The 13,598-nt window shown below is 44.1% G+C and overlaps 1 protein-coding gene across 5 annotated transcripts in view; it reads right to left on the reverse strand.

Moving 5' to 3' along the window:
- LOC119465322 (uncharacterized) overlaps window positions 1-6,005 on the reverse strand; it is a 95,936-nt gene extending 89,931 nt beyond the window's left edge. For 2 of the 5 annotated variants that reach the window (XM_037726123.2, XM_049656347.1), the window contains exons 1-3: window positions 5,783-6,005; window positions 4,405-4,469; window positions 1,586-1,675 (exon numbers count right to left, since the gene is read on the reverse strand). In XM_037726123.2, the coding sequence (XP_037582051.1) occupies window positions 1,586-1,675; window positions 4,405-4,469; window positions 5,783-5,831 (204 nt within the window). In that variant the 5' untranslated portion in view covers window positions 5,832-6,005. The remainder of the gene's footprint in view (window positions 1-1,585; window positions 1,676-4,404; window positions 4,470-5,782) is intronic. The other 3 variants (XM_049656349.1, XM_037726125.2, XM_037726124.2) reach the window with 3 other exon arrangements.
- Between the last annotated feature and the right edge of the window lie 7,593 nt (window positions 6,006-13,598).

The following is a 13,598-nucleotide window of genomic DNA, read 5'->3' on the forward strand; positions in this document are numbered from 1 at the left end:
CAAAGCTAACAGTTGATTCATAGGCATTTACACTGAGGCAGATATTTGCTGTAGCGTTCTCTCCATATTCTGTAAATTTGATCTTGGTTACATTGTAGCTGCGGCAGAGGAACGAGATAGATACTGCGTTTCTTTTGAGATAATCAAATAATGCTGCAGACCTATGTAACTCATAATCCACACAATAAACTGTTGCCTACACATCACCCATTACGTTTTCCTAGCTTTCTAGACAGATAAATATGTGCCTTGTTTAGTTCACCCAGGACAGTGGGTGAAGCACATATACTATGCAGAAAAAAAACAGGGTTAAGTAATTATTTCTCACAATCCTATTCGAATCCTAAACGTTAAACTTTCAGGATTGCATTAATATTTTCCCTAGTTTTTTCTCAATATCAAGCTTCTGTAACGCAAATTGCGTAGAAACGTTGGGAACGTCGCTGATAACAACCGCGTGATACTTCGTAATACTTATGTCAGACTTTTTTTTGCAAAAGCTGTTTTAATGCAAAGAAATTCAGGTTAGCATACCGGTATACCAAAGTCGTCAGACCTGTATTGTTAGGTTTGGTGTTGGTGGCATTTGTAATATGGTAATGCAGAGTCTTCAATTGTTATTGCTATCAGCATTATTTTTCTACCTCAGCCCTGTTGAACCTATCTATCTATATGTGTAGCCTTTACGGCAGGTCACCCTCTCTGCGTTTCCTATGAACAACACTTCTCTATCTCTCTTGCGCCAACCCAGTAGCGTATGTTGCCTGCCACCTAGAGCCACTCTAGGTATGGCCTCATAGTGACGATGTCATCGTGTTCATTCGTTCCTCGTCATTCCCAGCTTCGGGATTACTCTCACCATGCCGTCGACGTCACGCCTTCAACACCGACCGAGTAACTCGAGTTGTCCAATAGCTTGGTCCACCAGGAATGCGTTCGTTGTGATGCGGTCGTGGTCATTGCCAATGTCGTCATTGTGTCGTCCTCATACAATCATTGTCTTGCATCGCTGTCATACCGTCGTTGTCATGCCGTCAAGGTGTGTCATTGTCGTTATTACTGCTACGTCATCCGGTTGGCGTCACACCGTAGTCGTCATACACTCATGGTCGTTGCAATATCGCCATGGTGTCGTCGTCACGCTGTCGTAGATACACAATCTTCGTCAGTTAAGAGTCATCATCGCTTTGTCGTCATGCTCTAGTCGTAACGCCAGCTTTGCCATACCATCTACGTCATTTATTGGTCATTCCATCGTCGTCACTGCATCGGTGTGCTATAGTCGTTGCCATGCCAGCAGGCTCGCGGGCGACTTGGGCATGCGATCGCTATAGCAAAGTGGGACGATACGGGAGTATGTCGCCTATAGCCGATTCGAAAGGGAATCTCAGAACGACGACTACGGAGGGTAAACAAACGATGCATCGGAAATGCGGAGCGTCACTACATTTCTCGATTGCTAATCGCACTATCACCGACAGTCATCGTGAGATTAGTTCTGCCGTAATCTTTTTCAAAATTTAGAATGAACACCGTCGTAGTAAAACAAAAAAGGGATGGCTAATATATTTTGCTGTGAGCTTACCCTGCAAATCATTCCGTTCTTGTGATCACCATATCGCATATTGCCATAAGCATCGGTGCAGAGATACTTGCAGTTGTCTGTTGGTGACGGCTGGAAATAGTAAATGATCTAGGTTTCCCGAAAAATTCCTTGTGCAACATTTTTCAAACTTAAAAAAAATTATGCGTGGGAAATGCTTGCATTGTATTATACACATTCCACATAGAGCATACTTAGTGATACTTCCATCATATCGGAAATGTCAGTAATTTAAATTTAATTTTCTTCCTTACGCACAGAAATTAAAGTTTGAGGTGCTTCCGATCGCAAGCTCTGAGCGTCCAGGATTCTTCTATTTGGGCAACCCTTAGGCTAAACAATGAAACGTTTCTTTATAGTAATTATGCTATTACTATGCGTCGAGCACCTAACTAGAGGTTAGTCGTGTTAAGGAATAGGAATACTGCCAACAAGAATATACTAGTAATTGGGAAAAGCAATTTTGTGATTAGCATGACTATTTTGCTAAAACTGTGACTCCTCAACGTGTGCACTGGAATATAAATAGTGCACTGATTTATGTTCATCTGTAACTGCATTAGAAGACCAAGCTGGACGAATGGCGAGTAAAGCAACTGTATTCGCCAACACAGCAAGCCTGTTTTAGATACACTGAAATTAAGACTCTTGAGCTGACGCCGCTGTTTGCTCAGCATAAAATGCTAGTCCAGCATAAGAGCAATATAAGTTTTTTAACTGACCACGATAGCGAGGTGCTTCCGGGCAACACTCTTATACCTTCCTCCAAGATGTTATGGATTCCACTTTTATGTGAGAGGATAATTCAAACATGTGCGAGAAACTGTCAGGATATTTTGAAACTAAGAATGTAAGCAGGTGGGTTTACAGGGCTTTCAAGAAATGTTCATTGCCTCTGACACAGAAGTGGCCCTAAATTCTCGAACGAAAGGAATGAAGTAATGAGAAAATCTACATTGCAAGAAATAACTGATTTCGCTATTTTCACCTAGTAATGTAAAATTTGTCTTGGAACTGCTTTTATTTCTGGAATGGCCAACTGCAGCCATGTAACAGATAGTTGTTAGAAACACTGGACGCCAAACAAGAAATATGCTCAAAGAAGAAAGATATATCACGTGAACAAGTGTGGTTAAGAAGAGATGTTTCTCGATACAATGTTGCTACTAGAGTACGTACGTTTTTGAGGACCTCAAGCCACGTGCCCTTGTCGAAAGGGTGGTTATAGAAACTACCCTTGTTACAGCATTGTTGCGCGCTTATGCAACTGCACAGCACAAGTCCTGAGTCATCAGCAGCAGATGAGATACCATTTCCTCCGTAGTACTTATCGATTCTGAAGCTATATCACGAAGTTTGAATGCTGCCACCGGGTACCTGAAGCTAAATATGTACAAAAGCGCTCCCGACCAGGTTCTCGCTCAATACGAGACCTCAACATCCTAATAGGTTGCACTCCGGACACTGCACAAAAACATTTTAGCTACGGATTTTCAATAAAAATTTTGTAGCTGTTATGTTATCGTTCGTGCACAACAACCATATAAGTATGTGCGAACGCCGAACAAGCAAGATATCTCTAATTATCGAAATTTCCGGCCAGGAGGCTGCTTGTGCAAGTACTTAAAATCGATAGCTGTACGTCGGGGTGACCAAACGCCTCACCTCGTACTGTCAAACTGGCCGCTGTACTCAATGTGCACCGGCTACGATTTTTATTTGGGCACAGGGCTCAACGGGATTTCCATGGCACTCCTAGGACAACTCGCTCCTAAAGCTAGCGGAGTTTCGAGCCAAGAAACGCATTGAACGCATGGCAACACCGTGTTTATTCTATCGCTGATCACTATTTTACTTCAAACATACCATAAAACATAAAGAACACTCAGGTGCACAGTGCTACCTTTCAATCCATTGGACGGTCATTTTCAGCAGCTGCGCCGAAGGCAGTTAAGCAAATTAGAAGACATTTCTTGCACTTTTCTGCGCAGGTTTATCGCCACGAGGTGCAGGTTTATGTAATGTATAATATGTAAGAGGAATAGTTTCTTAATAGAGCATGAGTTTATATTTTATAACACCGTTTCAGTTGGATGCCTTCAAATGCCTCTCCTAGAGCACTGCACGGGCCGATTTTACGTTGGCCGGCCCGCCCGAGTCCGATCAAAATTTTATGGCGAGACCCGAGCCCGGCCCGAGCCCGGCCCGAGCCCGACTCGAAACCGGCCCGAACCCGGCCTAAGACCGAAAAATAATGTTTTCAGGAGTTGAGACACCCGAGAATACCTCGCTGCACATTACATGCACACCACCAGAAAAGCCGAGCCCGGCCCGGGCCCGCGTCAAAAAACCCGAGCCCGGCCCGGGCCCGAGTCAAAAAGCACATGCCGTGCCTGAGCCCGGCCCGAGCCCGTGAAAAAACCCGTGGGCTGGGCCGGGCTCGGGCTTTCAGGTAAGCCCGAGCCCGTGCAGTGCTCTAGCCTCTCCCATATCGGTTTGTGCTCTCATTGTCAATACCTAGTAGGATTTGGCTTTTGGTGATGAATATACTATTTAGCAGTAGTGCGTTCACGTGCACTAATGAGAGAGAAAGATAAAAATGTGACACGATCCTCTGCATCTTCTAGTAATAACTATAGGGGCAAGTTTATATTTTCTTAAGGTCACCTAATATTCTATGCAGAAAAAGAAATCATATTTAGTGCACCTGACAGAAGATTTCTTAAACTAATTATAGAAAAATGGCATGGCAGACGCAGAAGAAGCAATAGCGCGCAGTACACAGAAAAGTATAATCTTACGCTTCTTAATATGGCATTGCAGCTGGGCAGAGTGTAGGAATGACGTGTGCTGCTGCAGAGGTCAGCTAAAAAAAAGATGCAGAAAAATACAGCAACCAACATGAAATGTTTGATATACTTTCACAAGGAACGTTAATCATACACATCACAAAATCGCCTGCATATTATACAATTTCAAAATAAAAGGTATTTTAAGGAACTGCTCGCGTCCTAAAAACATTGTTTTTAGGACGCGAAAAGTCACATTAGGTAGGTCTCTGCTGATTAGCGTACCACATAGGATAAGTCATGGTCATCAGAGCTCCAGAGGAAACGGCTACAATGTATGCAGCTGAATATGTGAATGCATATATGTGCGCACTTCGTTCACATAATTTACTCTATTGATTAATCAACCAAATATATGCAATTAACGTGAATACTGCTGTATATTTGTATATACATTAAAGCCATTTTATAGATAACGGAAATATACCATCCTCTCTATCCCCACTGTTCTATCAGCAACAATTTTGAAGCCTATATATCCGCCGTGGTGGCTTAGTGGCTGTGACGCTGCGCCGATAAAATCACAGCCACAGAGGCCGATTTCAACGGGCGCGACATACAAAAACGATCGTGTACTTTGCATTGGGAGCGCAGTAAAGAACCTCATGTGGTCATGTAAGCGACAATCCCCAAATACGGTGTGCGTCTTGACCATATCGTCGTTTTATCACGTAACGCCCCATTATTTTTTTTAACTTTGAAGCCCTCATTTCATTGATAAAAAAATTTGCGTTGCTTGCACTAGTGGGGCAAGGCTAAAGAAACAGCGGAGCTGACGGGCACTTAGCTGGTCGTGGCCTTACGGAGTGTGTCTTTCCGAAATTTATTGATTATTGATCGATTATCGATGACCTATTTATTTGCTATCGACTGACTATCGCAAGGTACTGGCCCCGTATTTCGGCTAGGCTAAGCACCACCAAGTCGTCCCACGCATTTTCTGGAATTTCTTAATTATTGATCGATTATCGATTGATTGGTTATCGATTTCCTATCACAAGGTGAAGCGAGGCGCAGCTGTGCGCAGTGACGTCATCGCTAGGCGAGTTTTGCGAGCGCTACGCAGGGACACGAAAAGCTTAAACAGCCCCGCTGTAAAAAAAAAAAAAAACGTCGTCTACATTACAAGTGTTAATAAGCAAGCGCACACTGCACATATCCAATTAACCAGAATGAGTACGGTTATAATGGTACAAAAATTTCTTGCTACATACTTTGATCACTAGATATAAAGAATACATAATTCCAAAATCTCAGGGTAGGCCTTAACCAAGGCGCTGCATGCGTAATGATTGGATGTGTTCGCACGACTACCAAGACCGATGCTTACCAGTCATTCCAATGAGCATAAGGGTTATATTTCTAATATCTGCTTTCATGCTTGAGCAGAAGTCAAGCTTGAGTAACGTTACTTGTGGTAACCAGTGTTGTCTGACCTCGGCTGCGCAAATTTCTATATGCCACCGGCTTCTTTCAACTGTGCTGAAGACAATAACGCAGAGCGCAGTTCTTTCAAATTACTGGTACAAAATAAATTGCACTGGGCTGCTTTCTCGAGCTCTCGAGGAAAACATGCCATTAAATAGTGCAATACGATATCTTGATAGAACAATGCGACAATAGTGAAAGCAACCAATCATTGTGTCGGCTGTTTCTAAGAATATTTTTTTGTTCTTTATACAACATGACAATGCTTTCACGTGGCGGAGTTTTATTTTATCTTTGAGAATTGCATTTATTTTTTTACATATAATTATGCAAGATATCTGCATTTCAAGCACGTGAAAAAAACAACGGTGGTGGATTTCTCGATTGGAAAATTCTGTAAGGCATGGCTAAATGTTTTGGCGCCCTACTTGATGATCCCACGGGTGTGCCGCTGAGTACTAGGACACTGGATGCTGTGTCGGGGCGTGCTGCAGCAGTAACTGAAGGCTTAAAATTAGGTATTAGCTTTTTTGGAAATTTTAATGCGATAGCAATTATATGGACACTCCAAAGCGGATTTCTGCCGTTGGCGTCACCGTCGCCGTCACCGTGAGGTTCCGTATGACGTCAACGGCGATGAAATCTCAGGTGCGTCCTGCGCCGAGCAATAACGTTTAACATTTGTTAGCCCGTGAAAAGCGTTCACCGCTGAATGATAAACAAGTACACATGTCACTATCTATCTATCAATCTATCTATCCATATATCCACTTACGCCGTCCCAATGACTTCAGTTGTCTATCAGCTTGAGCCTCTAGGTATGCGCTCATGGTTGTCATGCCGTTGTGGTCATTCTATTATAGTCACTCCAACTTCGTCATGTGACTCTCGCCATGCTGACTTCGTCACGGCTTCTATGTCGACTCAGTGGCCTAAGTTGTCTAATAGCTTCGGCCACCAGGTGGTCGTGATGTCCTCGTAGTCGTTCCATCATCCTCATTGTAGTTTTCTCATCCTACTCTCGTCATGCCATCAGCCGTCAGGCCATTGTCGTCACACACTTGTCAGGCACTCGTGTCTTACCGCCATCGTGATCCCACTACCACTTATTACGTAGAAATTTTCTGCGTTCACAGTAAAGGACACCCAAAAAGGAAGAAAAATTGCAGGACGCTTAAGCTTCGCTTTTAACAGTGGAACGCGATGGCATTCAAAGATCCCCGACTGCTTCTTACGCTTCCCGACAACTGCAGCTTAAGCAACCGTAATGATTTCCGGGAAACACTGGCGGCAAACGCTATGCACGAAGGCGAGCTTTTTGATAAAAACGCGGCGTCTTGCGTGGGGCAATCCCGGAGATATTGGACATCCGCGCCAAAAAAATTGCATAATTTTCAGGTTTCCGTTCTTGTTTTGCTACTTTTAATATTTCATTCTGAGAAGATTTAACTTAAAAGGCATGTGCTGTGGGTGTTTTGTTTCATGGCATTTGTTTGTGGATTATCATTCTCAAAACTGCGAGCAATAGCTTTGCCAAGAATGCAAGACAACGTATGAGCAACATTAATGATATAATGGTGTGGCAATATAACCCGCATATATCGCATGTCATATAAGAAGACGTGGCATTCACATGTACCTAAATATATTCGGAGCGCCTGCGTGGTTGGTATGATTTTCTCCAACATCCGCCGGCATCGCACGCCGAAGCCGGTTGCCGACACCGGATTTTCTGCGTCACGGGGCCCTTAACGCTCTCGCGTTAAAGAGCATTTGATGTGCAGGCTCGCGCGTGGCAGTGGAAGTTTCTAAAACATGCCACGGCTTGTAGAACTGCCCATTTCTGATGGTGTCGCACCCTCCTTGAATGCTCGGGCAGCGTTTTAAATATTGGCCAAATTTAACTGCGAGAATAGGTACACATGCTTACTGAGCGCGCATCACTCCAAATAAGGTATTGGTTCACATCTTGATTTTGTATGGAGCACGGTCAAGCCGCCGAAAAAAAAATAATATTGAAGGCAGCTCATTGTTTATCTTGCTGCAACAAAAAGTTTCAGCTAATAGGGGCAAATTTATTGACGCTGATAATCGCCGAATAATATTCATGTCCAAATTCACGAAAGAGTTCCTTTAGTGTAAATACCCTGCCTTATAAAGACGCGCAAAAGCACAACAAGACAAGTGTTCTCTGGAAAAGAAGGCGCCTTTACGTTACTAAGGTTGTGTTTCTCGGTGAGATCTACGACCAAAAAGATAAGTGCTGGCACTTCGTTTCTTGCTCTGCTTAAAACAGTACAACAAAGCGATGGCACTTCAAGAAACAAAACGCTGCTGCAAGCGCACACAATATTGTGACGTAAACTTTGGCATTGTATTCCTCGCCTACAGAAAAATGTACAGCGCTTGTTGGAAAAGAAGACAAAAAGAAAATAATATAGGGGTTCAACTTAACGTACCATGCAAAATTTCTTTTGTATATTGTACAGCGGAATCGTGTGTTCCGAACTGCATAATAAAGGCAGCGACCACTTTCCCCGAAGTCTGACGCCGAAAAAATGCATTGTACAATGAAATTGGTTAGAAATAGGTCTAGGCCAGCAAGTAGTGAAAAATACGACTTTTTCAACAGCAATTCTGGGAATGCGCACCACGTAACCTAAAGTTTAACGTCAAAAAAAAAAAAACATAAACACTTACCTAGCTCGTGAAAAGGTTTTGTAACGCGCTAAAAATATCCTTGAAGCACGATGACGCACAACCAACAGGTTGTGACAGGTTCGTTAAAGGCACGTTGTCGTTTCATCGTACGTTAGGGTCATTGTGTAGGGAACATTTCGGTCACGTGGAATATGGGTGCCAAACTTGTCGAAGATTGCGTCAGCGTTAATGAAGCATCACAATGGTGATAACGTTTTATCGAATTGTTTTTATACACCATCGGGAAAATGTATGATGCCCAAAAGTCCAGTCACCCCTGTTCTGCGCTAGACTATTTCATCGTACATAGTGGTCAGATTCACTTATACACAGGACTTCGTTTTCTTTATGGCTGTGGCTAAAGGTACGCCCGACGTCTACCGCTTCCCGCGCCCGCGTTTTTTTTTAAATGCGAAGCATTTCTTGGCGAACATTTGCTACTTTGACAGTATCTATCTATCTATCTATCTATCTATCTATCTATCTATCTATCTATCTATCTATCTAGCCGCTACGACTTTGTGCTCTCATTGTTGTTTCGTTAACTTGGTATGCACCAAAATTGGCATACTATGACAAGAGTATATGACGAACATAAATGATATGTCCTGACATGAATATCATGACGCGTGTCATGTAAGTCATGAAACAGCCGCCTACGTCTTGGTGCTCTCGTGGTCGTTTCGTTACCTTGCTAGGTACCAAAATTGGTATAGTATGACAGGAGTGTACGACGAACAGAAGTGATAGGTCATGACATAAATGTTATGACTTGCGTGTCATGTAGGTCATGTCAATGACCCAGGGAAAAAGATTAACACTCAATAACCACTGAAATAGGGTTCGGACGGGGGTACTAAGTAAAGGAAACACTAAAGCATGATGGTAGAAGTCATATCATGAGCACGACTCAGCAAAAATGACAATGAATCAGCGAAAAAAGTATAGCAATCAAAAATAACTGAAATGGGTTCGGACGTGGGTACTAACGAAAGGAAACACTAAAGGATGCTGGCAGAAGTCATAGTCATGAGCATGACTCAGTAAAATGACAGTGACTCAGCGAAAAAAGATTAACATTCAAAAACCAGTGGAATTGGTTCGGACGTGGACACTAAGTGAAGGAAACACTAAAGGATAATGGTAGAACTCATAGTCATGAGCGTGACTCAGCAAAAATGACTGAGTCAGCGAAAAAAAATTTGCACTCAGAAACCACTGGAATGGGTTCGGATGGGTTACTAGGTAGAGAAAAAGGCTAAGGTTGTTGGTCGAAGTCAAAGTCATGACCATGACAGAGAAAAAATGACAATGACTCAGCGAAAAAATATTGACACTCAAAAACCACTGAAATGGGTTCGGACGTCGGTACTTAGTGAAGAAAACACAAAAGGATGGTGGTAGATGTCATAGTCAGGAGTATGACTAAGGCTTTCACCCTAAGGTCTCTTAGGTGTAGCTAAAGGGACCCTTTGGACTCATGACATGAATGTCATGACATGCGTGTCATGTAGGTCATGAAAGAGCCGGCTACGTCTTCGTACTCTCATGGTCGTTTCGTAAACTTGGTAGGCTCCCCTCACACTGCTTCGCATAACATCGATTCCCACAGGGCGTGGGATCTGCCGGCTTTTTTCAATTTTTTTTTAGTTTGGTGAAGCGCGAAAGACGGGACAAAGTGTGGTGAGACGGACGGGACAAGCACTTGTGTGTATGGTGTGTGTGCGTGCGTGCGTGCGTGCGTGTGAGTGAGTGTTTCTGTGCATATGCGCACGTGACTGTTTTGTGCGTATGCACACGTGTGTGTGGGTGTTTCCTCTTCGTGCACACAACCAATTTGTGGAGTCAACTCTTTGTGGCACTGAAAATCAATTTTAATACGAATAGAATTCTTTGCCAACGTCAGCGGTTTATCTATATGTCTATCTAGCTATCTATCGATCTATATGTCTATATTGCCTCTTACGCAAACCAGGCGGACCGATTTGCATACCTGCTTGGCCACTAGATATGGGCTCCAAGTCGAGATGCCATCGTGGTCATTCTATTGCCGTCATTCTAGCTTCGCAATTTTACTCTCGTCGTGCCGTCGTCGTCACGCCTTTCACCCCGACCCACTGGCTCAATTTCTCTGATAGCTTAGGGCCACTATGTATAGCTCGTGGTCGCAATCCCAGCGTGGTCATTGAATTGCCCTCATTCGGGCTTTCTCATCCGACACTCGTTAAGCAGTCGTCATCGCGCTATCACCGTCATACCGTCATCGTGCATTTGTGGTCACAGTGATGGCGTTGTGTTCCTTCTATTGTCGTCAGTCCAGCTTTGTGGTCTGACTGTCGCCATGGTGTCGTCGTCATGCCTTCGACTCTGACCCACTGGCTCTAGTCGTATAATTGCTTGGCCCACTAGGTATGTGGATGGGGTGATGCCATCGTAGTCGTTGGATTGTCCTCATTCAAGCTATGTCACTTGACTCTCGCATTGCAGCCGTCATTCAGCCATCTTTGTCACACAGTCGTTGTCCCGCGGTTGTTTTATCCTTGTTATCCGTTCGGTAACGTCATCCGATAGTCGTCACGTCATTGTCGTCGTACCGCCTTCGTCGTTCCATCGATGTCAGTACTCCTTCGTGATTGCATTGTAGTCATGCTGTCGTAATTGAATCGGGGTTATGCCATCATTTTATGACGTCATCGTCACACAGACACTATGATTTTTCCATTGTCAGACTATCGTCGTCATGCTGTCGTGGTCGTGCCATCTTCGTCGCTCCGGCTTCTTCGTGCGACTCTCGTCATGCCGTATTCTTCACGCAATCGTCGCCATCGTCAGCATCGTCACACAATTGTCATCATATACTCCTCGACATTCGATTGTCCTCACGCCGTTGTCATGCCATCGTTAATACTGCATCGTTGTCATGCCTTAGTCGGGATGCCGTCGGGGTCAGTTTAATTGTCACCACTGTAACTTCGACATCCGACTATCGTCATGCCGTCGTCGTCCCGTTTCCGTTTCACCATCGCCATTACGTTGTCGTCACACCACATCTTTTGATCGATTGACGTCATTGATCTTTCATCATTATATCGCAAACGTGCTATAGTCATTCAATCGTGATGATGCCACCGCTGTCGAGCCATCGTCATCACTGCGTCGTCGCCACACGGACGCTATCATGCATTCGTTGTCATACCGGTGATGCCGTCTTGGTCGTGTCATCGTCATCATACAGTCGTCAACTCATTGTCCTCATGTCATCGCCGCAATGCTGTAGTCATTATTCCATCAATATAATTTATCAAAATCGAATTGTCATGTTGTCATTGCACGCATTTGTCGTGCCATCGATATCATTCCTTCTTCGTCATTCTACCACCACTAGCGTCGGCTTGATGCAGTCGACGTCATGCCTCCATGTTTATGGGCGACCTCGCAAAACGAGTTCCACGACAAAGTTGGATGATATCGAAGCATGTTACATAAAGTCGACGTAACGAAAGTGCCAGAAGTACGTCTGAAATAAACGTGACTTCAGGAATATGGTCTGTCACTGCGTTGCTCGATTGCTATTCGCATAAGTGTCAACAGTAATAGTGAGATGAGCTCTGGCGTAAATTTTTTATAAATGTAAACGTGTGAAAATGGGGTTCGCGCTCATTATTTCTGCTAGTTTCTTATTAAATTCCACTGAGACAGTACGTGGCCAAGTCAAATTGTAGCAGTTACGGTGGCATGTTTGTTTGACCGCAATATGATGTGCTTTGCTTACCATAATCTTTTCTGGCCGTCATGTATGTAGTACATTGCAGTCACATTTTTCCACTTACTGTGCCAGAAGTAATTACTTTGGAAACTTGGTTCTCTCAGTTTGTTCTTCCTGTTTATTTCTTTGTGCCGTAGTTGTCGTCGTCTTCCATACACTCTTAGTCAAATACCATATAATGTCCGGCACATATGTGGTATATTTTCGTTCCAGCGTAAAGTACTGCATATAAACGGACTTTTGAGCAATATTATGCGTGACAATGGCTGCGGCGGCAGGCTAGGCCCGCTATATGCGGCCGCGAGCGGACGCAACGCTTATATGCAGCCTTGCAAATTTCGCGCGCAAAAAGCGCGCCGAAGCGTTGAGAGAGCGTTACAAAGCAAAAGCTGTAAGGAGCAGTGAGGGTTATGCTTTGAGGGAGAAAGTAAAGCGAAATGCAAAAGGAGAGAACGAAGAGAAACAAGTCGACGCCTCCGCTTTGCTTTGATGGCGGAGGAGGAGGAAAGGCTGCGCCGACCGGACCGGGAAGGAGCGAGAACATGGCGTATGGCGGCGTGCGAGGCGATTGTTTTTGGCGGTAATTATCGTCATATCTTTGTACCGGCGACGTTATGCGACTGTGTTCGTGTTGTGAAGTGATCTGGCCGCGTCGGTGAACGCTCACGGTGATGTCAGTGATGTTCAAATCCACCGTTGTTACCGGAAATTGCAAAAAAGCAGTGCAACTTCGACAACTCGTGTGAGTACGACGGCCATACGGGCGATCAGCGGCGGCGGGCCGCCATGTGCGCTGGATCGGCGGGCCCAGGAGTGCGTGCTGTAGAGCTGCGAACCTGTGCCTATTTGGTAGGTCGATTTTTGTTTCCTCTACACTACGCTTACTAAACGCTTGATTTCTACCATTGCATTATTATGAGCCAGCAGATAACGAATGTCAGTGATTTAAATATCAACGTGTAGTACTAATGCGAACACGCTTTTTATAAATTTTGGTGTGTGAAGTAGTTATAACTGCAGGCATAGCTCCGTTTAGTTTTCCCCCTAATGTATGATTGCAGGCGATTTTTTTTCTTGCGTAGTCAGGTGTCCATTTGTTGAAACTTCATGCGCGAATTTTCGTTAGGGCTTGCGTTTTATAACGGCGCTGGTAATCGCGTGTAGCGTTCTAACCATGAAATGTGCCTTTTTTAAAATTCCTTTCGTGGGCTTTGCGTGATTAATTCATTGCATTTCGTAGTTGCAGTTCGTC

This window comes from Dermacentor silvarum, chromosome 9 (assembly GCF_013339745.2).
Source record: "Dermacentor silvarum isolate Dsil-2018 chromosome 9, BIME_Dsil_1.4, whole genome shotgun sequence".
In the NCBI taxonomy this organism is placed as follows: domain Eukaryota; kingdom Metazoa; phylum Arthropoda; class Arachnida; order Ixodida; family Ixodidae; genus Dermacentor; species Dermacentor silvarum.